The sequence below is a fragment of the Trichosurus vulpecula genome, chromosome 3 (genome assembly GCF_011100635.1).
Source record: "Trichosurus vulpecula isolate mTriVul1 chromosome 3, mTriVul1.pri, whole genome shotgun sequence".
NCBI classification, from domain to species: Eukaryota; Metazoa; Chordata; class Mammalia; order Diprotodontia; family Phalangeridae; genus Trichosurus; species Trichosurus vulpecula.
Genome location: NC_050575.1, coordinates 290416285 through 290443400, shown reverse-complemented (window position 1 = coordinate 290443400; position 27116 = coordinate 290416285). Strand labels below are relative to the sequence as shown.

At 40.8% G+C, this 27116-nt stretch overlaps 1 protein-coding gene across 1 annotated transcript in view; it reads left to right on the top strand.

Annotated features, from left to right (window-relative positions):
* LOC118845105 (serine/threonine-protein kinase 10-like) overlaps positions 1-27116 on the top strand; it is a 68825-nt gene that overhangs the window by 14644 nt on the left and 27065 nt on the right. Inside the window, 7 exon segments of the mRNA XM_036753142.1 lie at positions 5702-5866; positions 16880-16928; positions 17507-17656; positions 20097-20169; positions 21458-21652; positions 24229-24310; positions 26003-26113. Coding sequence (XP_036609037.1) covers positions 5702-5866; positions 16880-16928; positions 17507-17656; positions 20097-20169; positions 21458-21652; positions 24229-24310; positions 26003-26113 — 825 coding nt within the window.

The following is a 27116-nucleotide window of genomic DNA, read 5'->3' as shown; positions in this document are numbered from 1 at the left end:
TATAGAAGGAAGAACAAAGGTTTGCATTTCAAGGAGATAATGAATGTGAGTCTAACACCAACTGTTCAACCTTGCACAAGTCCATGGTTTTCTCTGGGCCTCAATTTCTTTCTCTGTCAAATGAAGGGGTTGCACTAGAATAACTTTAAGGTCCTTTCCCAGCTCTAGCATTTTATAGCATTCTGCATGTGAATAAGAGCTCTGAGAGAGGACCTTTAATTACCTCCCTCACCCAGGAAATATGTGAACCAGCAAGTCTGCAGAGAAAAAGTAAGTGTTTCAGGTTAATCTCTTGTATCAACCTGAAAGATGATTCTGTCCATTCCTGGAAGGGTAGGACGCAAGGGCTGAGCCAAACTGGGATGGGAGAACCAGGATATGGAAGCTGGATGGTGTCCCAGGCCAGTCCCTCCTGAGCCAAATCTGTAGTGTTGCTTCATTCATTTGCTTGAAATGTTGTGAATTCCTAGAAAAAGATACCCACATCCAGATGGAAGCACAAAACTGACATCTAAAACCAAAGAGAAATGCTTGGAAATTTAGACTCCCTTTGGGGATTGTCAGTACTCCTTTCCATCAGCAAAAACAGTGGCAACCAGAACACCCAATTTATCTCCCTCTTACCCAAGGGCAAAAGCAAGCTTAATGCTCTGGCTAAAAGGGATTGTGGCCAGAGCAAGGCCAGTTAATATTATCTATACCCTAAACTGTCTGTAGATGGTACAGGGCCGCAGGGTGAAACACAGGATATGCTACCTCCCAAATATTTTCATCACAATGAAATTAAGAACAATAACAACATTAATAATGATAGTTAATATTTATATAGTGCCTACTATGTGCCAAGGATTGTGCTAAGTGGTGGCCAATTATCTCACTTAATCACATTAAAATTAAATTAGATTAAAATGACTTTAATACCGATTTTATAAGAAAGAGAATCTATCTATCTATATTTATGTGTGTATGCATAAATATAACATACATTTGTAGCATATCTACTAATTTGCATGTATTTATAGTTATTTACTTTTATTTGTGCTGTATATATTTATGCACATACTTCTTTTCTTTCTTATTTGAATGTAAGCTCTATGTAAGTAGGGATTTTTTTTTCTTTATACTTATATCCCTAGAAAGGTTGCTTATCCCAAGGGACCTTCCCTTGTAACAAGGAAAAACAGTTAAGGAAAACTAGGTGACATAGTATCCATGTCTGACAGCATATGAAACATTCCACACCCTTAACCCCTCAACTTTCTACCAAAGTAGATAAGTGTTTTTCACCATCTGCTTTTAGAACCCAAATTGGTCAGTCCTGCCAAGGATATGCCAAGTGAGCTTAGCCAAGAACTCTTCTGTTCTATTGTGAAATAATACAATTCATCTCTATTCTCATATACCAACCAATAACAGAAAGTGATTTTTCAATATAAACTAGGAGGGGAGGGAAAGACAGACTTCGGATGAATGACTGTTCAAATTGGTGTAAGTTTTAATACAATTGAGTGCATCTTCTCTGTGAAAGACAAAATGTATGTGATCTAAGGCAAGAGCTAGAGAATGAGGTGTTGGTGAGCAGCACTTCCTGTCAGTGTCCGTGAATGGAGGAGAATCGGAAACCACAGTGACTTCCTCTAGACTGGAGGGTTCACTGTGCCTCTGCATTGGGAGGGGAGCAGAGAAGGGAGTAGGGTAAGGATTGTACACAAGGACATTGAGGAACACAGAGAGATAGAATGGAATGGTCTCAGAATTGAGACCATTATTGTGGTATGGATGTGGGAGAGGGGAAGGAAAGGGAAAGAAATAAGCATTATCCCGTACCTACTATGTGCCAGGCACTGTGCTAGGAGCTTTTCTACAAGTATTATCTCATTTGAATCTCACAACAATCCTGTGAGGTAGGTGCTATTATTACCCCCACTTTATAGCTGTGGGAACTGAGGCAGACAGAGGTTAAGTGGCTTGCCAGGATTACCCATCTAGTAAATGACTAAGGCCAGATTTGAACTTAGATTTTGCTGACTCCAGGTCTAGCATTCTATTCACTGCATCATCAGATGTTGGATAGAGGCCCAACATGGGGTTGTGCTCTGCATAGACCTCCTTTCTCTCTGATTCTTCCTTGTCTCCCATCCTTTCCTTTCCTTTTTCTCCCCCTAACATTTCTCTTCTGAGAGTGGGGGAGGGTGACGGAAGGAAGAAGACATGAGTCAGGCTATATGCAGGAATTCTGTATTAATGGACCCCCCCTGGAACAATTATGGGCCACATATAAATGGATTCAGCTGCCATCACCCCAACGTTGTTATACGCATGAGAGAGGAAGGAGATGGAATTTTAAGCACAAAAGCACTCTGATAAGACTGATATTCTGGGTCAGAGACCCTTACTGGTAGGCTACAGCATGACTCTACCATAAATAAGCTTATTAGCTAAAGCCCCAAAAGTTCCGCCTCTTGGAGCTAGGACCACTCCCTTTGCTGGTGCTAGTATACCTTTCATCTCCTCAGTTTTTAAACCACTTCTCAGAAGGTAGGGAGTGGGCTAGGAATGGATTCATGCATAACTAAGGAGATATCCTTGCTATAATTCCAAGTGACCATCTCCAGTCCTCAAAATGTTCAGCTCAACCTGGGCTCTATGGTGAGGTGGTTCAACAATGAGACCTAGACAGAGGAGTAACTAAAGCAAGGTAATAAGGTATTGCCATAGGGTGCTGGCATTCAGGGAGCATACTTCTGACCTGTTCCCATGATTCCCAGTCCTCGGCCAGCCCGTGCCACAGGTGGCATAAATGCTCCTACTTTATTTCCCAGCCCTGGGCTACTACACTAAGAGTGGAGTCACAGTGGTGCTCCTTTGCTAAACCATTTACCTTCCTTCACCATATTCCCTCACCTGCTGAATTCCCCACCGACATCTTTACTGCAGCCACAGGGACTGGAGAGTCAAAGGTCAAGGGCCTTCTAGGGGATGGGCAACTTCTTTCCCTGTATAACCTAAGTGAGTTCAATTGACCTCTGCACCACCCTCCCCTCAAGACTGAATTTGCTCCAGTTGCAAGAATTCCTAGTTATAACCTGGACCCAGGCAGTATTGTCCTTCCCCCAATGTCACAGCCTTAATGCTCAGAAATTTCCCATGTAACTGAGAGTGAATGGGGGTTGGGGAAGGGGGCGTGGGCAGGTGGGGAAAGCAGCAGGGGATTTAAAGAAAAAACATTCTAAAGATCAAAACAATAATTACGAATGATAGTGAGTATAGACCACTGGAGATCACAAGAATTTTCTAAGAATGTCAGTGGACAGTGCTTTATACATAGTAAGTACTTAATAATTGCTTTATTAATTCGATCACTCAATGTAAAGTATTTGAAAGAAAGTAATAGGAAAGTAAGACTTGGAATTGTAAGAGTGGTACCAGATCACAATGACCTTTGAATGCCAAGCTAAGGAACTGGGATTCCATTCTAGAGATAATAATAGAAAGCAATTCAAAGATGTTAAGCAGAGATGTGAAATTTTCGGATCTGGCCATGTTACTTCAAAACATCTGTGTACCACCTTCTGCATACAGCCTTTCCTGATCCCCTTAACTTCTAGTGCCCTGTTTCTAAAACCACCTTGTATCTAACTAATTGGTATATATTTGTATTTCTGAACTTTCATTTGTGATGTGTGCATCTACACTTCTTGTCTCCCCCATTAGAATGTAAGCTCCATTAGGGTAGGAACTTTCCCCCTCTTTGTGCTTGTATCCCTAACACCTAGTACAAAGCCTGGCAAACAGTAGACATTTAATAAACATTCATTGGTTGATGGATTGTCCTCTGCTAGTGTGATAGCAATGAGAATTGAGAGAGTTCTTCAGAGGTTCCTTTTCTATTTTTAGCAGCTTTCTCCCATCTTTAAAATCAAAACAAAACAAAAAACTTCATTTGATCTTACCATGCTCTCAAGCCATTTTGTACTATATCTCTCCTCCCTTTTGTAATTAGTCTCCTAGGAAAAGCTGTCTATATTCATTATGGCTACTTTCTCATTTCCATCACCTCTACTTTCTCACCTCCAACTCACTTCTCAGCTCTTTGCAATTGACTTCTGGGTCATGTGTTCAACAAGATGGAGGAAAGAATTCTTGTGATCTCTTATATCTTTCCAAAATAAGAGTTATGTTAAAGAGATAAAACAATTTCAGCTATTTCCATGATCTAAGACATGAAGAACCCTAATGAAGTAACAACTAGATGAACCAGCAACAAAGAAGGCTAATCTGTTTTATAAATTCAATTTTCATTTATTTTCAGCCCTGAATTCTCTTCCTCCTACCTCCCCTTCTCCTCATGGAGGAAGCAAGAAAAACAGAATTCCCTATTACAAACACATGGTCGAGCAAAATTAATTACTGCTTTAGCCATATATATGTATGTATATATACTTGTATCCTGAATCTATAACCTCTCCATCTGGAGATGCGTAGCATATTTCATCTGATGTGTTCTGGAATTGAGTTGGTCCTTATGTTAATAAGAGTTCCTAAGTCTTTCAAAGTTGTCCATCTTTACAACATTGTTATTATTGTACAAATTGTTCTCTTGGTTCTGTTCACTTCACTTTGCATCAGTGTGTAGAAGTCTTCTCTGAAACCATGCCAGCGAAAGCTAGTCCCTTCGACTATTTGTAATATGACTTCTGATTTCATCACTTAGCTAAAACTACTCATGTCAAGGTTACCAATGATCTCTTAATTGCCAAACCAGATGGCTTCTTCTTGGTCCTCCTACTTTTTGGAGAGAAGGGGATGGGCAACTTAGAGGCAGAAACCACTTGGTGACTCAGGAAGACTAGGTACTTAGTAAATACTTATCAAATAAGTGGATTAGTGAGAGTATAGGCACCCAAAGGTAGGGGGCGCTGAAAAAAAGAATAGAGAACCACTTTCTCAAGGTCCTGACCACACCATGAAGAAAATTTCTTAGCACAGTGTCAGGTGTAAAGTAGACATTTAATAAAGGATTATTGATTCATTTGGTTGAAGAAAGATGCAAAGTCTCAAAGTCAAGGCCTCCCAGTAAGTCTGTAGGGTTGCCAGGAAATCATTCATTCATTCATCGAACAAATCTACTATGGGCAAGACACTGCATTGGGTTCTGCAGAATACATACACACACACCCATACACCCAGACACACATACACCCAGACACACCCAGACACACCCAGACACACACACACACACACACACACACACACACACACACACACACACGGTGTCCCAAAAGTCTTAGTGCAATCTTGAGCTTATTAAAGCTTTAAACCGCACTAAGATTTTTTGGACAATAGATAGCACTAGAGATAGAGATAGAGTTAGAGATATGTCTATATATAGTTATAATCTAAGAATCTTAAGAGTCCTGGATTTCTTAGAGCTGGCTATCCAATCCAACCCTTCCCTCAAGCATGAATCCCTTCTGCAGCATCCCTGATACACAGTCAACCAGCCACTACTTGAAGATCTCTGGTGACCAGCCTCATGAGACAGCTATTGAACAAAGTGTGGCCCTGGTTCCTGGAGGAGCTTATCAACCAATAGAACCCTGGCTCCTTCTATTCCTTTCATCAGGTGGTCATGGGAAAGTTGGGGAAGGTAGAAGCTGACTCAAGAAGGATCAGGATCGTTTCTATCTGTATCTTCTAGGTTCAGAACAAGGAGACTGGGGTCTTGGCTGCAGCCAAAGTGATTGAGACTCAGAGTGAGGAGGAGCTGGAGGACTACATAATGGAAATTGACATCTTGGCTAGCTGTGACCATCCACACATTGTTCAACTACTGGATGCCCTCTATTGGGAAGGCAAACTGTGGGTAAGATGGTGGGGCTAACAAGGACCAAGCCATGTACAGTTGTACATCCTCAGAGCATCTCCATTGTTTTGACACTTAGCTTGTTCATGGACTGGATGTAGTCAGGTAAGTGAGGGCATCCCCATATGATAGGCTGGAGGCCTAGCTTATAGTTCTGGTTCTGTCCCTGCCATTACTGTGTGACACAGGACATGATATGATATCCACCCTTTCTATGCCGCTGTGAAATGGAGGAAGACAAATTCTTTGGCGAAAAGGACAAAGGAGATGGAAAAGACCGTGATGGTGGTTACTGTCCACTGCCCTAGGGCTCTGACACTATTCAGCTAAAACACTCAAAGCCTGGAGTCACAAGAAAGTGAGAGGATCAAGCAGGGGTCATTTTGATATTTGTTGGCCTGTATTAAGCTTGTATTCCACTCTTTACATTATCATAAAGTAGTTTCTTGAATTCCACCCAATTGGTAAAGCCTGGAATTGTTAAAGAATGGCAAATTTTCTTTAACATTCTCATAGTCCTCTAATGAGAGAAATGTGGTATGGTTGCTTTTTTTATCCAAAAGTATTGCTAAATCACAGATATCACAGAACAGAAGAAAATGAACCCAAGACATAATCCCTGACCTCAAGTTACTAAATTCTAGGGGCATTCCAACAAAGAGTTTCCTAAATTAAAGAAGAGGAATGGGTCCTCATTAGGCTGTGGTCTTGGGTTCACAACATCACCTCTTTCCGAATTACCATGCTTTGTCAACTGTGTGAAGTTCAAGAAACAACTTTAATATGATGTAAGTAGGCTTGGAATACAAACTTAATACAGGTCAACAAATTTCAAATACCAGCATAGTTATAGGGTCCAGCTTTGTCCAACTTAGGGGATTTATCTTCTTCAGTAACACACTGGGGCAGGGGCCTCAGCAGGACAGCTAGGCCTGCTCTAAAGGGGTTATTACAACAGAAAATCTGAGATAAAGTTCCGAGCATGACCCATTTTTTAGAAAGGCTAGCAATTACCAATAAAAGAGACCAATAGCCTGTCTTGATGACCAAAAATCCTGAATGAGGACTAACAGGTTCTTTTAATAAAATGACAGAGCAAAATTTTGAGTGATGTAGGTGTGTCTTCTTCTGATTGGCTATCAATGAATTAAGAATAGAGATTACAGCATGTGGACTTCCCCTTCTGGAACCCCCTTAACTACAGCTAAGACATGTGATTCCATTCAGAAGACAAAGCTCCAGCCATGGGAGTAGTCTTCAGGCAATGGGAGTATAATAGTTTAAGGGCAACTAAGTGGAATAATGGATAGAGTCAGGGCCTGGAGTTAGGAACACTCATCTTTCTGAATTCAAATCTGGCCTCAGACACCTACTAGCTGTGTGACCTTGGACAAGTCACTTAACCCCTTAGTTCCTCATCTGTAAAATGAGCTGGAGAAGGAAATGGCAAACCACTCCAATATCTTTGCCCAGAAAACCCCAAAGGGGGGTCACAAAGATTCAGACATGACTCAACAACAATAGTTTAAATTTAAATCCATGTGATTTGACCTTTTAGGTTAATCAAATTTCTCTGGAAAGTGGGCAATGGGTAGGGTTACAAAGGTAGAAGTAATTACAAGATGGAAGCTTGACCTTCAGGAAAGTTCCCCTGGGATGTGGATGTTGAATGGAGTTTACAAGGGGAAGGAACATTAAAATATTAAATGCAGCTTAAGTCTTAGCAAAATAGAATTAAAGTCAATTTTCAATTTTACAGCATTGAGAGGAGGAGAGACACAGACAGGGGCATCTGGGTCTTTTATCAGCAAACCTTGGGTTAGGGTTGGGCATAAATGCCAGAAATCGGTAGATTAGTTAAAGCAAAGTAAAAGCTGTAAACCAGTGTGGAGCCAAGATGGCCACGTGAAAACAACGTCTTACCAGAGCTCTCTCACAAGTTCTATCAGATTCCTATGAAAAAGTGAATCTGAGCATATTTGAAAGAGTTAGAAACTGCGAGCAATCTGCGTGAGGCAAATTTCCAGGCCAGGAGAGTCCGAAAGGCCAATGGGATGAATCTGTAGGCTGGGAGAGTGCTCAGCATGCGGAGCTGCTCCCGACAACACCAAAGCGGAAGCAGCTACGGAAACCCATGTGCGAGACAGGCTGGGAGAAAGCTGGGCATCCAAAACCGGCAGAGATCCCCAAGCCTCCCAACACAGGATGGCAGTCTGTGGAAGGGACAAGAGTCAGCAGCTCAACACCTCCGGCCGTGAGACACCAGCTCCTGAGGCTTGCAGCCCAAAGGTAGTAAACACAGTCTTCTTGAACTTCTGGGAGACATAATGGCCAGGTAAAGGGCTCTAATCCCTCCCCCCCTCCCCCGACCCAGAGAATTCCTCGGGAAAAAACACTGGGATAGAGGAGACAGAAGTGGGGCTTCAGTGGCCAAGCACTGGGAATTCCTGAGTCCCAGAGGGGCAGAGCCAGCAGGGGTCAACACCAGGAGCCCAGAAGTACCCTTGCACCCCCAGGGGAAGAGGCAGACACCAGCACAAACCACAAACAACTGAGACCATTGCTGAAGAGCAATAGTGCTGGAGAGCAGCCCCAGGGGAAGAGGAGACCTCAGGCAGTCAGACCCCTCCTCCACACCTTAGGAAACTGAAGGCTATAATACACAAAGCCAGTAACTAGATTCACAATCCCCAGAATAAGAAACCCGGGACAGAGAGCCCTGAGCCCTGAAGCAGAAATTCATTGTAAAGCCAGGAAAGGCTAACCAACATGTGCACAAAAAAAAACCAAGGACCATTGATTCTTTTTATGGAGACAGGCATGATCAAAATACCAATTTGGAAGAGGATAGCAATGACACTATACCCATATCTGGTACCTCAAAAGGGAATGTGAACTGGTCTCAAGCCCAAAAAGCATTGCTGGAAGAGCTAAAGGAGGACTTTAAAAACCAAATTAGGGAGGTAAAAGAAAAAAGGGAAAAAATGAAAAAAAAATACTGATGAAATCAAGTCCTTAAAAAATAAGATTGGTGAAATGGCTATGGAGATTCAGAATCTAAACAGAGAAAATGACACCCTGAGAGGTAAAATCAACCAAGTGGAAAAGGAAACTCAAAAACAAAATGAAAACAGCAACTCATTAAAAATTAGAATTGAGCAAGTGGAAGCTAATAACTCTATGAGGCATCAAGAAGTATAAAACAAAATGTAAAGAATGAAAAAATAGAAAAAAAAATGTGAAATATCTGATTCGGAAAACAACTGACCTGGAAAATAGATCCAGGAGAGACAATTTAAGAATTATTGGTCTACTGGAAATCCACGATGAAAAAAAGAGCCTTGACAGTATCTTCGAAGAAATTATCAAAGATAACTGCCCAGAGGTCCTAGAACCAGAAGGTAAAATAGCCATTGAAAGAATCCACAGATCACCCCCTGAAAGAAATCCCAAATTGAAAACACCAAGAAATATTATAGCCAAATTTTGGAATTACAAAGTCAAGGAGAAAATACTGCAAGCAGCCAAAAGGAAACAATTCAAATATCATGGAACTACAGTCAGGATCACGCAGGATCTCTCAGCTTCTATATTAAATGACAGGAGAAATTGGAATATGACATTACCAAGGGCAAAGGAGCTGGGACTACAACCAAGGATCAACTACCCACCAAAATTAAGCATAATTTTCCAGGCAAGGTGATGGACATTCAATGAAATAAGGGAATTCCAGACCTTCCTGATGAAAAGGCCAGAACTAAATGGAAAATTTGATCTTCAAATACAAAACTCAAGAGAGACATAAAAACGTAAACAGGGGGAAAACCCCCAACAAATCTTATTAATCAACAAGGGCAAATTATTTACATCTTTATATAAGATTATACCATCTTATGTGTGATATATATATATGTCAATCTTGAGAACAGTACAGCTACTATGAAAATTGAAAGGGATACACATAGACTGTGAATGTCTGTATAAAATAACTGATAAAAGGATAAAAAACATAATTAAGAGATGTAAAGAGAGGGTTATGGGAGAAGAGGTAAGGAAGTAGTAGAAAAGGGTAAATTACATCAAATGAAGAGGCACAAAAACACATTATAGCAGAGGGAAAGAAGGAAGGGAGAAGAGCAGTATTTGAGCTTTACTGTCATTGGATCTGGTTCAAGAAGGGAATAACATACCCTGATAAATATAGAAATCTCACTTGTCCTATAGGTAGTAGGAGAGTAAAGGGGGAAAAAAGAGAGGGGGTGGTCAGAAGGGAGGGAAGAAGTAGCAAGTGGAAAACAGTAAGATAAGGGAGGAGAAGCAAGAGGGAAGGTAAACTGAGGAAGGCGGCAGTCAAAAGCAAAACTTTGTTGAGGAGTGGAAGGGGAAAGGGAGAAATAAAAGCATAAACAGGGGGGAAATAGGATGGAGAAACAGACACAGATAGAAATTATAACTGTGAACGTGAATGGGATGAACTCTCCCATAAAACAGAAGCAGATAGGAGAATGGATTAAAAACCATAATCCTACAATATGCTGTTTACAAGAAATATATCTGAAAAAAGGGGATGCACACAGGGTAAAGGTAAAAGGCTGGAGTAAAATATATTGCGCATCAGCTAAGGTAAAAAAAAGCAGGTGTAGCATTCCTAATCTCAGACAAAGCAAAAGTAAAGATAGATTTAATTAAAAGAGATAAGGAAGGACACTACATCCTGCTAAATGGCACCATAAACAATGAAACAATATCATTGTTTAACATATATGCACCAAGTGGCATAGCATACAAATTTTTAGAGGAGAGGTTAAGGAAGTTACAGGAAGAAATAAACAACAAAACTATAATAATAGGAGACCTCAACCTCCCCCTCTCTGAACTTGATAAATCTAACCTCAAAATAAATAAGAAAGAAGTTAAAGAGGTGAACAGAATTTTAGAAAAGGCAGATACGATAGACCTCTGGAGAAAACTGAATGGGGATAAAAAGGAATATACATTCTTCTCAACAGTATATGGCACATACTCAAAAATTGACCATGTACTAGGGCATAAAAACCTCACAATCCAGTGCAGAAAGGCAGAAGTATTCAAAGCATCCTTTTCAGATCACAATGCAATAAAAATTATCTGTAATAATGAACCAAGGAAAAATAAGCTAAAAATTAATCAGAAACTAAATAATCTAATTCTAAAGAATGAGTGGGCCAAAGAAGAAATCAGAGAAACAATTAATAACTTCATTCAAGAAAATGACAATAATGAGATGACATACCAAAACTTATGGGATGCAGCAAAAGCAGTTCTTAGGGGAAGTTTTATATCTCTAAATGCTTACATGAATAAAATAAAGAAAAAGGAGATCAATGAATTGGGTGTGCAACTGAAAAGGCTAGAAAAAGAACAAATTGAAAATCCCCAATTAAATACCAAATTAGAAATATTGAAAATCAAAGGAGAGATTAATAAAATTGAAACCAGGAAAACTACTGAATTACTAAATAAAACAAAGAGCTGGTTTTATGAAAAAACCAATAAAATTGATAAACATTTGGTCAATTTGATTAAAAAAGAAAAGAAAATCAAATTACCAGTATCAAAAATGAAAAGGGTGAATTCACCTCTAATGAACAGGAAATCAAAACAATAATTAGAAATTATTTTGCCCAATTGTATGCCCATAAATTTGACAACCTTAGGGATATGGATGAATATCTATAAAAACATAAATTGCCCAGGTTAACAGAAAAGGAAGTAAAATTTCTAAATAACCCCATCTCAGAAAAAGAAATTGAGCAAGCCATCAATGAACTCCCTAAGAAAAGTCTCCAGGGCCAGATGGTTTTACATGTGAATTTTATCAGACATTTAAAGAACAATTAATTCCTATACTTTGTAGACTATTTGGGAAAATAGGTGAAGGAGTCCTACCAAATTCTTTTTATGACACAAATATGGTACTAATACCCCAACCAGGTAGAGTCAAAACAGAGAAAGAAAATTATAGACCAATTTCCCTAATGAATATTGATGCAAAAATTTTAAATAAAATATTAGCAAAAAGATTGCCACAACTTATCATGAGAATAATACACTATGACCAGGTAGGATTTATTCCAGGAATGCAAGGCTGGTTCAATATTAGGAAAACTATTAGCATAATTGACCATATCAACAACAAAACTAGCAGAAGCCATATGATTGTCTCAATAGATGAAGAAAAAGCCTTTGACAAAATACAACACCGATTCCTATTAAAAACACTAGAAAGCATAGGAATAAACAGAGCCTTCTTTAAAATTATAAATAGCATCTACCTAAAACCATCAACAAGCATCATTTGTAATGGGGATAAGCTAGATGCATTCCCAGTAAGATCAGGAGTGAAACAAGGATATCCATTATCACCCCTACTATTCAATTTGGTACTAGAAACATTAGCTGTAGCAATAAGAGAAGAAAAAGAAATTGAAGGAATTAGAACAGGCAAAGAAGAAACTAAATTATCACTTTTTGCAGATGATATGATGATTTACTTAGAGAATCCTAGAGAATCAAGTAAAAAAAACTACTTGAAATAATAAACAACTTTAGCAAAGTTGCAGGATATAAAATAAACCCACATAAATCCTTGGCATTCCTATACATTACTAACAAAGCCCAACAGCAAGAGCTAGAAAGAGAAATTCCATTCAAAGTTACTGTAGACACTATAAAATATTTGGGAGTCTATCTGCCAAGACAAACTCAGGGACTATATGAACATAATTATGAAACAGTTTTCACGTGAATAAAGTCAGATCTAAATAAATGGAAAAATATCAGTTGCTCATGGTTAAGCCGAGCTAATATAATAAAAATGACAATTTTACCTAAATTAATCTATCTATTCAGTGCCATACCAATCGAACTACCAAAAAATTATTTTATAGAGCTGGATAAAATAATAACAAAATTCATCTGGAAGAACAAGAGGTCTGGAATATCTAGGGTATTAATGAAAAGAAATGCTAGGGAAGGTGGCCTAGCCATACTAGATATTAAACTGTACTATAAAGCAGCAGTCATCAAAACTACCTGCTATTGGCTAAGAAAGAGAGTCATGGATCAGTGGAATAGGATAGGTACACAAGATGGAGAAGTCAACGACTATAGCAATCTACTCTTTGATAAACCCAAAGAATCCAGCTTCTGGGCTAAGAATTCACTATTTCACAAAAACTGCTGGGAAAATTGGAAAATGGTAGGACAGAAACTGGGCATAGACCAATATCTTACACCATATACCAAAATAAAGTCAAACTGGGTTCATGATTTAGGAATAAAGGCTGACACTATAAGCAATTTGGGAGAGCAAGGAATAGTTTACCTGTCAGATTTATGGAAAAGAAAAGAATTCATGACATAACAAGAGATAGAGAGCATTACAAAATGCAAAATGGATAATTTTGATTATGTTAATTTGAAATGTTTTTGTACGAAAAAAGCCAATGCAATAAAGATTAGGAGGGAAGCAGAAAATTGGGAGAAAATCTTTGCAGTGTCTCTGATAAAGGCCTCATTTCTAAAATATACAGGAAACTGAGCCAAATATATAGGAATACAAGTCATTCCCCAATTGAGAAATGGTCAAAGGATATGAACAGGCAGTTTTCAGAGGAAGAAATTAAAGATATCTATAGGCATATGAAAAAATGCTCGAAATCACTACTGATTCAAGAAATGCAAATCAAAACAACTCTTAGGTACCACATCTCTCCTGTCAGATTGGCTAAAATGACAAAACAGGAAAATGATAAATGCTGGAGAGGATGTGGGAAAATTGGAACATTGTTATATTGCTGGTGGAGTTGTAAACAAATCCAGCCATTTTGGAGAGCAATTTGGAACTATGCCCAAAGGGCGATAAAAATGTTCATCCCCTTTGACCCTGCAATACCACTTCTAGGGTTGTATCCCAAAGAGATCACACAAGTGGGAAAAGGACCCATATGTACAAAAATATTTATAGCAGCTGTTTTTGTAGTAGCTAAGAATTGGAAATCAAGAGCAGGCCCATCAATTGGGGAATGGCTGAACAAGTTGTGGTATATGAAGGTAATGGAATACTATTGTGCTATAAAAGATGGGGATGATACGGACTTCATAACAACCTGGAAAAACCTACATGATATAATGCTGAGTGAGCGGAGCAGAACCAGAAGAACATTATACACAACCACAGATATATGGATTCTGTGAGGACTAACCCTGATAGATTTTGCTCTTCTCAGCAACACAAGGTACAAAGAGAACTCCAAAGGACTCACAATGGAGAATGCTATCTACATCCAGAGAAAGAAATATGAAGTCTGAATGCAGATTGAGGCACACTTTATGTTGGCCTTTTTTTCCCCTTTCTTTTTCTCTCTTTTGTTTTTGTTGTTGGGTTCGTTTGTTTTTTTTTTTTGGTTCTGTTTCTTCTGTCTCATGATTCATTCCATTGGTCATAATTCTTCACAACTTGACTAGTGTGTAAATAAGTTCAATGTGAAGTTATGCGTAGAAGATATATCAGATTGCATGCCGTCTTGGGGAGGTTGGAGGGGAGGGAGCGAAGAAAATCTGGAACTCAAAATTATGTAGAACTGAGTGTTGTAAACTAAAAATAAAAAAAAATTAAAAAAAAACTAAAAACAAAAAAAAAAGCTGTAAACCAGAGAGTCATGACAGTGGATAGGAAATCTCTCTGGTTACCTGTGGTCACAAGTAGCCAAGAAACTGGAAAGAAGCCACCAAGCCCAACAAGGTGAGTTGGAGTAACATGGTTGAAAAAGGCAAGTACCAGGAATCCAGGTGGGTTAAAATTCAGCACCAGCAATCAGATCCAACGAGATCCTAAGAGATCGTTTGTTTTCACCAAAGGCTGTTATTCTTCTTGCAGAAAGTGATCACAGCAGGTTGGAGAGCAAGCTACTCTGCCTACAAGTGTACTTTGATCGATCCTGGGGCTGGAGCTGGTTTTAAAGAGAGGCTTTTACAGTTAAGACTGTCCTCAGTTCTGGATTTCCTATGCCCTGTCCCACACCTTCATCTGGTCCCAGTCCACTCCAGAGCTCCCTCTTTTTGCCTCCCTAGAGAGAAGCTTCAAAGTCTTTCTAGTTGGTTCCTTAGCTAAAACAGATCCTCCAAGCTGGGTGACTCCTCTTAGGGACTCGTGCTTTATTTCCTAACCCTTCTGCCCTGTCTCACTTGGCTTCCATCCTATATTTCTGGCTCATGCTTCTGTCTCCACCCTGCTTGGATTAGTCTTCCTCCTTTCTGTGTCCTGACTCTCGTCACACACAATCAAGAACAATTTCTTTTGCTGGTTACTTAATTTCTTTGGGCGCCATGAATTCACATTTGCAAAGCACCAGAGTTCACAAAGGGTTTACTTGAGTTATAGGGAAGAAAGGGGATGGGAGAATAATTTATGTTTAAATTTATATTTATATAAGTAGGTTTATATATATAATTATATAATATATGGTTTGTACATATTTTATATATAAGGTTTATATATTATATAATTATATAATACTATATATACCTATATACTACATATTACTATATATAATACTATATATACATATATACTATATATTACTATATATAATACTATATATTACTATAATTCTATATATCATAGTAGATAGTAGATTTATATTTATATAAGTAGGTAGTATCAGTAATTTTGTCCCTACTTTGCAGATGAAAGAACTGAGAATCAGAGAAGTTAAATGATCCCACGCACACAATCACACAACTAGAAAAGCCAGGACCCAAACTTCTAACCCTCAAATCTTACTTACTAACTATATGACCCTAGGCAAGTCACTTAACTTCTATTTGCCTCATTGTTTTTTTTTTAACTGTAAAGTGGGGATAATAACAGCATCTATGTAACAGGGTTGTTGTGAGGATCAAAGGAGATGACATTTGTAAAAAAAAATTAAAAAGGCACTTAACATAGTGGTTGGCATATAGTAGGCGCTATATAAATGCTTATTACCTTCTCCTTCCCTTAAGTGACACACCCACAATCACACAGCTAAAAGAGTCAGGACCCAAACTCTGGACCCTCAAGTCCAATGCTTTTTCCACCTTCCAAACTTGATCTTCCTTTTTTTTCTGAAGGGGGGAGGTGAGGCAATCAGAGTTAAGTGGCTTGCCCAAGGTTACACAGCTAGTAAGTGTCAAGTGTCTAAGGTCAGATTTGAATTCAGGTCCTCCTGACTCCAGGGCCAGTGCTCTATTCACTGGAATTTGATCTTCTTGAAGATGGAGTCTGTCTTTTCTAAACTATGTATCTTCCCCCAACACCTAACAGTGCTTGGCACAAAGGAGGCACTTAAGTCTTTGGTGGATCATTCATGAGTGGGGAGAAGCAGTATGGAATAACATAGAGAGTGCTGAACTTTGAGTCAGAAAGACCCCAGAGGCTCTGAGACTTGCTGGGCAGTCACTTAATCTCTTTGAGACTCAGGCAACAATACAGGGTTGTGTGGTAAATGTTTTGCAGTCTGCAACTTTTGGGTGGTAGGTATATCTACATGTGTGGGTATGTCTGTTAGCACCATATATATGGGGATGAATGTGGCCGGATGTGGAGATGTATTTGAAGAGTGGTTATGTTTGGAGGGGTCATAGGGTCATTCATTTAGAGCTGGGAGGGAACTTGAGGACCAAAGTCTGATCCCCTCATTGTACAGTAGTAGATGCAGTGATGGAGTTCAAACACGGGTCCTCTGACTGTTACATGTGGTGATGTGTGTAGGTACATGTGAGAGGGGTATATGTGAAGGATATATACACACACATATATATGATGTATCTATATGTGTGTGTATATATATATGTATATATATATATATATATATGTGTGTATATATATTCACATATATATGTGAATCAGGTATATGTTGGGATGGAGGATGTAGCTCCAGACGATTCCATAAGACATTTGATTCTTCATTTCTTATCTCTCGTCTTTAGATCATCATTGAGTTTTGCCCTGGGGGTGCTGTGGATGACATCATTCTGGGTAAGTATATTCTGTAGGCTACCACTAAAGTCACAGCCTAGTTGTCTACAACTCTGAGAATGCAGCCCTTGAAAGGTGACTTTCCCCCAAAATATCATATCTTACCAAAGTACTGTATCCCCATTATACAGAAAGGAAAACCAAGACTGGAACTGTGAAATAGGGCCTCCGGATCCTCCACACTTACTATTGTCTTGGAATCAAGAAAATCTAAGTTTGAATCCTGCCTTGGATGCTTATTAGCTATGTCATTCTGGGCAAGTGATTTAACCTTTTAGCCTCAGTTTCCTTATCTGTGAACTGGGAATAGTAATAGTACCTACTTCCAGGACTGTTGTGGGGGTTAAATGAGATAACACATGTAGAGGACTTTGCAAACCTTAAAGCATTCTACAGGATGAGCCAATATGCTCTTGGGACACTCTGTATAAGTGTTGGCATGATAAGAATGATGATGATCATGATGGAGCTTGGAGGACTGAATCCAGGATCTCTCTCTCTCTCTCTCTCTCTCTCTCTCTCTCTCTCTCTCTCTCTCTCTCTCTCTCTCTCTCATTCTCTGTCTCTCATCCTTGCAGAACTGGAAAAAGGGTTGACTGAAGTGCAGATCCAAGTGGTCTGCAAGCAGATGTTGCAGGCTCTGGAGTATCTTCATGGATCTAGGATCATCCATCGGGACCTCAAGGCTGGGAACATCCTGCTGTCTTCTGAAGGCTATGTTAAACTAGGTGAGTAAAGCCCATCCCCCCAAATCCTCCACCAACACTCCCTGCTCCCTTGTAACTCTTGCTGAAAATACTATTCCTGGACCATTTCCAAGAGAGCTATCTTTTCCCTACTACAGGAGTGTGCCCATGTACCGTTACATTCACTCCCAGTGCACCACACATTGCAATTCCACACATACAAATCTCGAATCCTTCAAATATTTTCCCTGCAAAAGCCTTTCAAATCCCCCCCATGCTTACCACCCCCCTGAATCACCTCATAGTAATAGCAAGAATGATAGCAAGAATGACAACAGCTGGCACATGTTGAGGTGTTGAAAGTACTTAATAGGCAATTACATAATTTGAACCTCTAAACAAGTGTGTGAGGCTACAGAGATTACTATATCCATTTTACAGATGAGGAAACAGGTCCAGAGAAGCTGTGACTTGCCTATGGGCATAATCTAGTAAGTGTCAGAAGTGAGATTTAAACCAAGGTCTTCCTGATTTCCAATCTGATACATTTTCTACTATGGTGGTTGGTACCATACGGCACTCGACCAACAAGTCTAATTCCAGTCTGAATCTCCTTCCATCCCTTAAGTACTTGTGCCTTGCCTATCTTTGTTGGTTAGTAAATAGTTGTGGAATGAATGAATTCATGTAATGCCCCACATATGCCCCTACACACCACCACTTCGCAATGTGCCCACAGATGTATGTGTACTCCATGGATAGACAACAGGGCATGTTCTTCCTTAGAGACAGGAAAATATGGGTTCAAGTCCTGTCTCTGACACATCTTGGCTATATGAGCCTGAGCAGCTCACTTAATCTCTTAGTGTTCACTAGGCAACTCTCTAGGGCTATAAGTGACAGAAAGGGTGCTAACCTGCATTGGTAAATAGAGTTTCTTCATCTGGGAGGTCCCCATGCCAATTAAACTAAGCTGGGTCCGGTCTTTATCCTAGCCTAGATACCCTGCACATAACCATAACAGGAAGCAAAATGGTATAGTGGATAAGAGCTCTAAGATTTCAGTGAGGAAGATCTGGGTTCAAATTCTACCTCTAACATTTATTAACTGGGTGATGCTGGTCAAGTCACTTAACCTCATCCGCCTCAGGAAATTCACCAAGATTTATCTCCTTTCGTACTACTATTACTAGCCACATAGCCAACGTTTATATGTCACTTTAAGTTTTGCAAAGCACTTTCTTTAGAAATAGTACCTCATTTGATCCTCACAACGACCCTTTAAGGTAGGCACTGTTATTATCTCTATTTTCCAGATGGGGAAACCTGAGACCAAGGGATTAAGTGATTTGTCTAGTGTCAAAGAGCTAGTTGGTGTCTAAGACAGGATTGGACTGCCAAGTCTGATGCTCTAGCCACTGTACCAGTGGATAGCTGCCCAGTTAAATCACAAACAGGATACTATCTGTATCGGTAGAGGGAGAGCCCATACCAGAAACTTCCCAAGCTGATGAAACCACAGATCCTTTAAGTATTTGTGTATAACCCCACCACACACACACACACACACACACACACCTGTCACCATTCCCTACCCAACAAGTAACCAACCCCCACCCCATGTATACTATTCTTTGTTGCGCATGTCACCCCAATATACCTTCCTGCTGATAAGGGACCAAAACAAAGTGATGTTTCATCGGTTGATGTGAGGGAATGAAAAGTCTTCCCTGACCCCACTGGGGTTCTGATTTCCCCTCCCTTCTCCCTACTCTCTTGTCACACCAACAAACCTACTCCCTGGTTCAGGCTCCCCTTCATTAGGAAAGTTCATTCCCACTGACTGACTCCTACAAAAGCTGCCCATGTTACATCCACTCGATGCTCACAAGCCATGCCCTGCCCACCCAGACAGGGCTGGCCCACACACAGGCTTGTGACCTGTCAACACAGCTGTACAGGCATGTGACATCATCCTGCTTTTTATGAGCCATCAGGAGACTCTCTCATTCTGCCCCACATGTGAAATTGCCATTTCAAAAAATGCCAGTGACCTCTCAAATGCACAATCCAATGGTCTTTTTCTCAATTCTCATCTTCCTTGAACTTTCTGCAACATTTGACGTAATTAACTACCCTGTTTTCTTAATAATCTCTCTTTCTCTGTATTTTTGTCATTTTCTTCCAACCTATAGGCATTCTTTTAAAATTTCCCTGGATGTACCATCTTCTTTTTCTGAGTGGAGGCTCTGTCATTTCTTCTTGGTCTAAAATCTCTTCCGTGATAATTTCAACCCCTCCCTTGGCTCCAATTATCCTCTCTATTCAGATGACTCCCAAGCTGGCATATCCAGGCATTTAGTTCTAGGCCTACATTTAGAGACCCACTCTATGGGGGGGGGGGGATGGGCCTGAGGGAGAGAAAGGAAATCTCTATTCTTTATCCCTCACTTTATCCCCTCCATCTCTTTCCTTGAGACAGCTGATTTTGGAGTGTCAGCCAAGAATTCCCGCACCTTGCAGCGAAGAGCTTCTTTCATTGGGACACCATACTGGTACAGCTAGGGGGCTCGGGGGGCTGGACAAGGTGCCCAACTTCCAAAGGAGCCTGTGGCTCCCACCAGGGAATGGGATGAAGTGGGAGGTTGGCTGAGCTTTGGGCATCAATTTTTCAAACGCAGAGGGGTCCACTAGACCCCTTTGGATGCCTTTGGATTCTGTCCTCTTAGGGAGGAAGGGGACAGGACAGATACATGTGGGTGATTAAGGGCAATTGGCAAAAAGAGTCCTCCTGGGTAAAGAGATGGGCATGGCCTAAGCAGTGATCAGAGAATGTGCTCGGGATGTTGGGTGGAGTCCATGTTATAGCCAAGTCAAGGGCTAGGCAGATAATCAAGAAAAATCCAAATGTCTAGTTTCAAGAAAAGGAGACTCAGTAGAGAGCCGTGGAGCATGTACCATAAAAGAGGCATAACAGTCATTGATGAGATCACAGTTCATCTCATAAAAGTCCTTCCCCATATCCTCTATCCTGCAAATATTCTTTTTAAAAAAATTTACTGATATATTTTATTTTAACATAACCCTTATTTCCAGACATTGCCCTCCCCCTTCCTCTACCCTACTAAGCTTAATCTTTGATCATGTGACAAAACTGAAAAATAAAGGGGGAGAGCAGTTCAACAAAACCAATGACCACCTCAGCTGTGTCTGACAATATGCATCCAATATTCTTCACCCCTAGTCCCCACCTCTTCAAAGAGGAAGAAGAAAAAGATATGCTTTTCAACTCTTCTTGGTCATTTGGTTTGTTTTGTTTCCCTTCTGGACAATGTTCTTTTATGGAGGGTCTTCAGTCTTCTGCTTTGGATCTTAGGCACATAGAAATAGGGCTGCAAGGGCTCTCAGGGGCCAATGGGAGTCAGAGGACCTGAGTTCAAATCCTGCATGACCTTTGGATGAATTCCTTCTCCTCTTTGGGCCTCAGTTTCCCTTTTGGCCACTTGAGAGGATTGGAGTAAAAAATTTACCAGGTCCCTTCCTGCTCAAGATCAATGATCCTAAGTTCTTCTTCCCTCAATCAGCCTTTTGGGAAGAATAGGTTGTTTCCCTCAGCCTGCCCCTAGAGAGTCAGACTTTTCTCAGGGACCTCCAGCAAAGACTATTTAAGGAAAGGTATGTGGCAACCAAATGCACCGGTCCAGTGACTGAGCTGACCACCACACCCCTTCCCCAGTCTTAGCCTCTTGATTTCTCTACTCTTGGCAACCTAAGAGTGGAGGGAGGGAGTCACTAAGGGAACCAGGTGGGACAGGTATGACGAGCCCTTGTTTCTGGCTACAGGATGGCACCCGAGGTCATCCAGTGTGAGACGTCCAAGGAAGCTCCCTATGACTACAAAGCTGACATCTGGTCCCTGGGGATCACACTGATAGAGATGGCCGAAATGGAGCCCCCTCATCACGAGCTGAACCCCATGCGGGTGTTGCTAAAGATCCACAAGTCCCCGCCACCCACTCTGCGCTACCCTCAGCAATGGCAAGTCCTCCCCTTCCTGCGTCATAACTGGGGCAGTGCTGAAAAAAACAGGCCAGATTGGAAGAGCCTAGAAAACCAGTAGACCCAGGGGAGGTTCCAGTTCCAAGCAGCAGGGGAGGGTGGAGGCAGTCAGGTAGGCAAAAATGTTGTGGGGGTGGGGGTGCAGATGGGGAGAGAGGAGACAGCATGTGGCAGGCAATCACAAGGAGGTGGAAGCATCACATAGCAGGAACCTAACCATGGTTATTAGGGTAAAGGGACAGAATTTCAGGATCTGAAAGAATTTGGAGTGGAAGGAAGTGACTGTAGACCTGACCTGGTCATCACACTGCCTTGAGTAGATGGTACAATCAGTGGCGTGGGAACAGGGACCATCCTAAGTTGCAGACTTTGATCCACTCCCAGCTCACTCAATTCTCAAGGATACAAATAGTAGAGATGATAGGAATTCATTGAATATTTGTTCACTGACTGAAGAAACAAGTCCCTCCGGCAGGCCCCTGTGATTCCTCTTCCATGAGGGCAAATCTCTCCCTGGCTCTTCTCTTGATCTTCCTCCTGGTGTCCCTGCTGGTCTAGGAGCCCTGGTCTGGACCATGGACTTTTCTTGCTATCCTTATAGGTTCACCAGGTTCAGAATGTGGAAGTCCAAGAGGCTTCTCCCCTTCATTCTGATTCATTTTGATTCAAGTCAGCAAGTTTATTGAATTTGGAGTAAAAAAATCTGAGTTTGAATCCCAGCTCTGAGGGAGCTGGGGCAACTCACTTTACCTCTGTAGAACTTGGTTTGCTTATCTGTCAGGCCAAAAAATTGGACTAGGGGACCTCCAAGTTCTGTTCCATCTCAAGATACACTTATTAGCTCATGGTCCTTTTAAGAACTCACTGGGTGCAGAGCATTATAATTAGATGGGCACATGAGGCAGAAATATGATTGATCCCTGTCCTCGGATCTAATAGGCGGATGTTGCACATCCCCAGCAAAGCGCTGTGTGAGGTCAGAGGTGGGGAGGGGTCACTACCTATTGGTGCTTTCAGGGAAGACCTCTTTGCAAAGGTGGCATTTGGGTTGGCCTGAGGCACTGTTCCCACTCTTTTCTCCCAACACATACAACACATAGTATTCACTATTAAAGATCAACTAGACAGAAGAGTGTCATAGATCTTACCCCTTCCCACTCCAGGGGACTAAGTCTGAAACCCTCGATCCCTAGGAGAATGAGGCCGAGAACTTCAATTCAATCAAGCCACAAGCATTTATTTTTTTAAATAATATTTTCTTTTTTTCCTAATTACACGTATTAAAACAATTTGTAAAACTTTTTAAAAAGTTTTAAGTTCCAGATTCTATCCCTTCTTCCCTTTTCCCCTCCCTGAAATGATAAGCAATCCAATATAGTTTATACATATGCAGTCACATAAAACATTTCCATATTGATCATTTTGTACAAGAAGACTCGAATAAAAAATGAAAGAAAGTGAACAACAAGCATTTATTAACCTTACTATCTCACTATCTGTGTTAGAGATATAAGGACAAAAAAAGAAACTATCCCTGCCCTCAAAGAGCTTATATTCTATGAGGGGAGGCAACATGTAGACACGTAAGTATATGTGGAATGTGTACAAGATACCAACATTTCTAAAGTTCCAACTCTGGTCAAGGCTCTGTCCTAAGTACCAGAGGCAACTAGATGACTTAAAACACACAGTGCCTATTGTCATGAGGTTCACTTCTCTACCTTTTATCACATCTAGAGATTAATAGATAGAGCGCTGGGTCTGGAGTCAGAAAGACCTGGTTCCAATGCAGCCTTAGACACTTAGTAGCTATGTCATCCTGGGTAGGTCACAAGCTCTATTTGCCTCAGTTTCCTCATCTGTAAAATGGGGATAATTATGACACCTACATCCCAGAGTTGTAAGGATCAAATGAGATAGTATTACTGTGCCTGGCACATATTATATAAATGTTAGCTACTATTAATATGCACATATTCTATCTCCATCTCCCAGTAAGCATTACATAAATCTTACCTATTATTAATACACACCCATTCCATCTCTAGTGCTTCTTTTTTCCCTTGGAAAAAGTCATCGATAATAATAGCTACCATTCATACGCTGCTTTAAGATTTGCTAAGCTCTTTGCCTGTATTGTCTTATTTACTCATAACAACACTGTGAGGTAAGTACTATTATTATCCCCATTTTACAGATGAGAAAACTGGACCCCAGAGAGGCTGAGTGACCAGGGTCACACTGCTAATGAATGGGTGAGGCAAGATTTGAGCTCTTCTTCCTGACCTCTAGTACAGAACTCTAGCCAATAGGCCACCCAGATGCCTCACTAAGGATTAGATGAGATCTTTAACCATTTACCTGATCTCTATTTCCTGATCGTCCCCTCACTTTAGAAGAAGGAAGCAAAGGCTTTTGTAGGAGTGAAGACGTCTCTAAGCCCTTTCCAAAGGTGGCCCTTCAGTATATACCAAAGGGCAATGAGAGTTGTTAGGGATGATCTCTGGATGTTGGACACTGGGTCAAGCAAGAAGTTTCTTGGATATTCCTTATAGGTCGGAAGAGTTTAAAGACTTCCTGAGGAAATCCTTGGAGAGGGATCCTGAGAGCAGATGGTCTGCCTGTCAGCTCCTGCAGGTAAGCAGCCTATCTCCAAGATGTGACACATACCTCAATATTTCTACCACCTTCCACCATCTTCTGTTCAAATGGCCACCATGCCAAAGGATCAGTGTTTTACCCAAATGATCTCAAACAATGAAGGGAGACCTGAGAACCAATTAAGTCAATTAACAAGCATTTATTAAAAGTGCTTGATATATGTCAAGCACAAGGGATACAAAGACACAAAGGAAACAGTCTTAGACCCTCAAGGAGCTTACAATCATCTATTGAGGAAGATAGCACTCACAGTATCCTCACACATGACCCTCCATCTCGCCTTGCCAAACATTTTCATTACCTGTCCTTCATGCCTGGGTATATAAGCAGCAAGTGAGACTTTAGGAAAATCACTACTCCTCTCTTAGTCTCAGTTTCCTCCGCTGTAAAATGAAGACAATAATGCTTGCACTATTTATTTCAAGGGGTTGTTGAAAAGCTCTGTAAATTTTTAAAGTACCCTAGACATGTGAACTTTTATGAAGTGGAATAAATAAATATAATTTTTCTGGCTTTCAAAAAGCCTTTGAAAAGGGTTTGTGCCAAAGGATCCTTTTGGTTATTCATTAGTCATTCATTGAAACCAAGGAGAGCATTTTTTTTTGTCACAGTGAACCAGTTCTAAGTCAAGGATTAATGAGTAGATATAAAGGGCATTTCTTCATCCAACTCCATCCCAGTCTAATACACTTTATCACACCCATCTGTGATATGGACCCTAGCTGCTATCTCATAATTTCTCCCTTGCTTCAGAGCCTTTCTAAAAACCCAGACTTGAATCCATTCTGTATTAAGACTCAAGAGTCCTATGAACTAGCTTTGGCTGTAGCCGCTGCCCAAGAAACCTTCACAAGGCTAGGCTGCCTAGAAGTTGAGTGGCCTATATGCCGAAAATTATAGGAAGTCATAGTACCAGTGACTGGTGTTGTGTGATTCCTAATCATTGCCCAACCTACCCTGCACCCCAAATATTGACAAAGTGTTACCAGTAACCTTTTGTGGTTGTTCGGTCATCTTTTCAATCATGTCTGACTCTTTATGAGCCCATTTGGGGTTTTCTTAGCAAAGATACTGGAGTGGTTTGCGATTTCCTTCTCCAGCTCATTTTACAGATGAGACAACTGAAGCAAACAGGGTTAAGTGACTTACCCAGGGTCACACAGCTGGTAAGTGTCTGTGGCCAGATTTAAACTCAGAAAGATGAGTCTTCCTGACTCCATGCCTGGCTTCCTACCCATTGTCCACATAGATGCCTCCAGCAACCTCCTAGGCATCATTAAACACTGCATTTACACACAGGACCCACTTCAGCTAAATCTTCTAAACTTAAACTCCACACTTCCTAACAATCAGTTACTCATTTTGGTTCTGGCTTGAGTGGAAGGAAAATGCAAAAGGTAATGGAAAGAAGGAAGAATCAGAAGCTATCCCAACCAGAGCCACAGCTTCCTCCTCCATTTCGCTGTGTAGCCATCAATTCTATCCAAGAAGCCTTTCTGTGTGTGGGCAGAGAGATGACCACAAAAGAAAGAGGAAGTCTTCTAGTCCCCTGGAGATCATTGCATTTTGTAACATAGGGGGGTTCTTTTGCACTCTCCCCTCACCAGCCCCTTTGCTGGGGAAGAGGCCAGTATTAAAGGTTTTCCTTTTGTTCCTTCTCCTTCCCAGCATCCTTTTGTGTCAGAGGTGGAAGACAGTGGACCCCTACGGGAGCTGATTGCGGAAGCTAAGGCAGAGGTCCTGGAGGAGTTTGAGGAAGAAGAAATAGCCTCCTTTTCGGTAAGCCACAGCTGGATGGCATCTGTGTGACTTTTAGCTGAATTGCTCCTTCCTCTGGATTGATTTACCTGGGTACTACAAGGCCAAGAACACTTCAATTTATCTAGGGAACCCAGGGTTCCCTGGAAACCTTCCCCTTGGAAAGAGTCCAGTTATGGACTCTAGCCACTGGACCATGAATAATAAAGATATAGCAGAACTGCAATGAACCTTGAAAATGTTACCTCTTAAACCAGGTTCTCCCAGAAGTGTTAGCATATTAACAGATGGCAGGTAGAGAGAGACTTGGGGACACAAAAGTGCCCAATAGACTTTAATATAAGAGAGCCAGTGTGACCTTGGGCTACATTTTTTTTTAAAGGAAATAATATAGCCCCATCGTACACTACCCTAGTCAGAGCATTATATTCAGATTCAATATGGAGTATTATATTCAGTTCTGGGTTTGAGACCTTCCTCTTGAAGGACACATGTACTGGTTGTGAGTCCCTGGGCAAGTCATCTCACTTCTCAGTATTCCAGGCAAATATCTAAGACTAAAAGTTGCCAGGCAGGTGACAATCTTCATTGCTAGAGAGTGTCCCCTCCACCAGAGTCCTCTATAACAGTTGTGTTAAACTCAGGTAAAACGGGAGCCACTAAACCGTACATAGTGGTCCCTGTAGGTTGCACATTGACTTTTAAAGCTACATATTAATATTATCTGTATTTTATTACATTTTTATTTTGTTAAATATTTCCCAATTATATTTTAGTCTGGGTCAGACTATACCAATAAAATCAGAGTTTCAGTTAAAAAAAAATACATTACCTACCTTATATGACCATTGTGGAAAAGTCACTCTGTAAATGTTACTGTATCATCAACATATGAGTTCATATTATTAGCTACAATCCCCGTGCCTTCCAGACGTTGTTCAAGGAAGCCGGCACTCTGGGCACAGGATCCATCGGACAAGGAATTCATTGAGCGGCATTCTCTTTCCCTCGATTTCCTCATTGT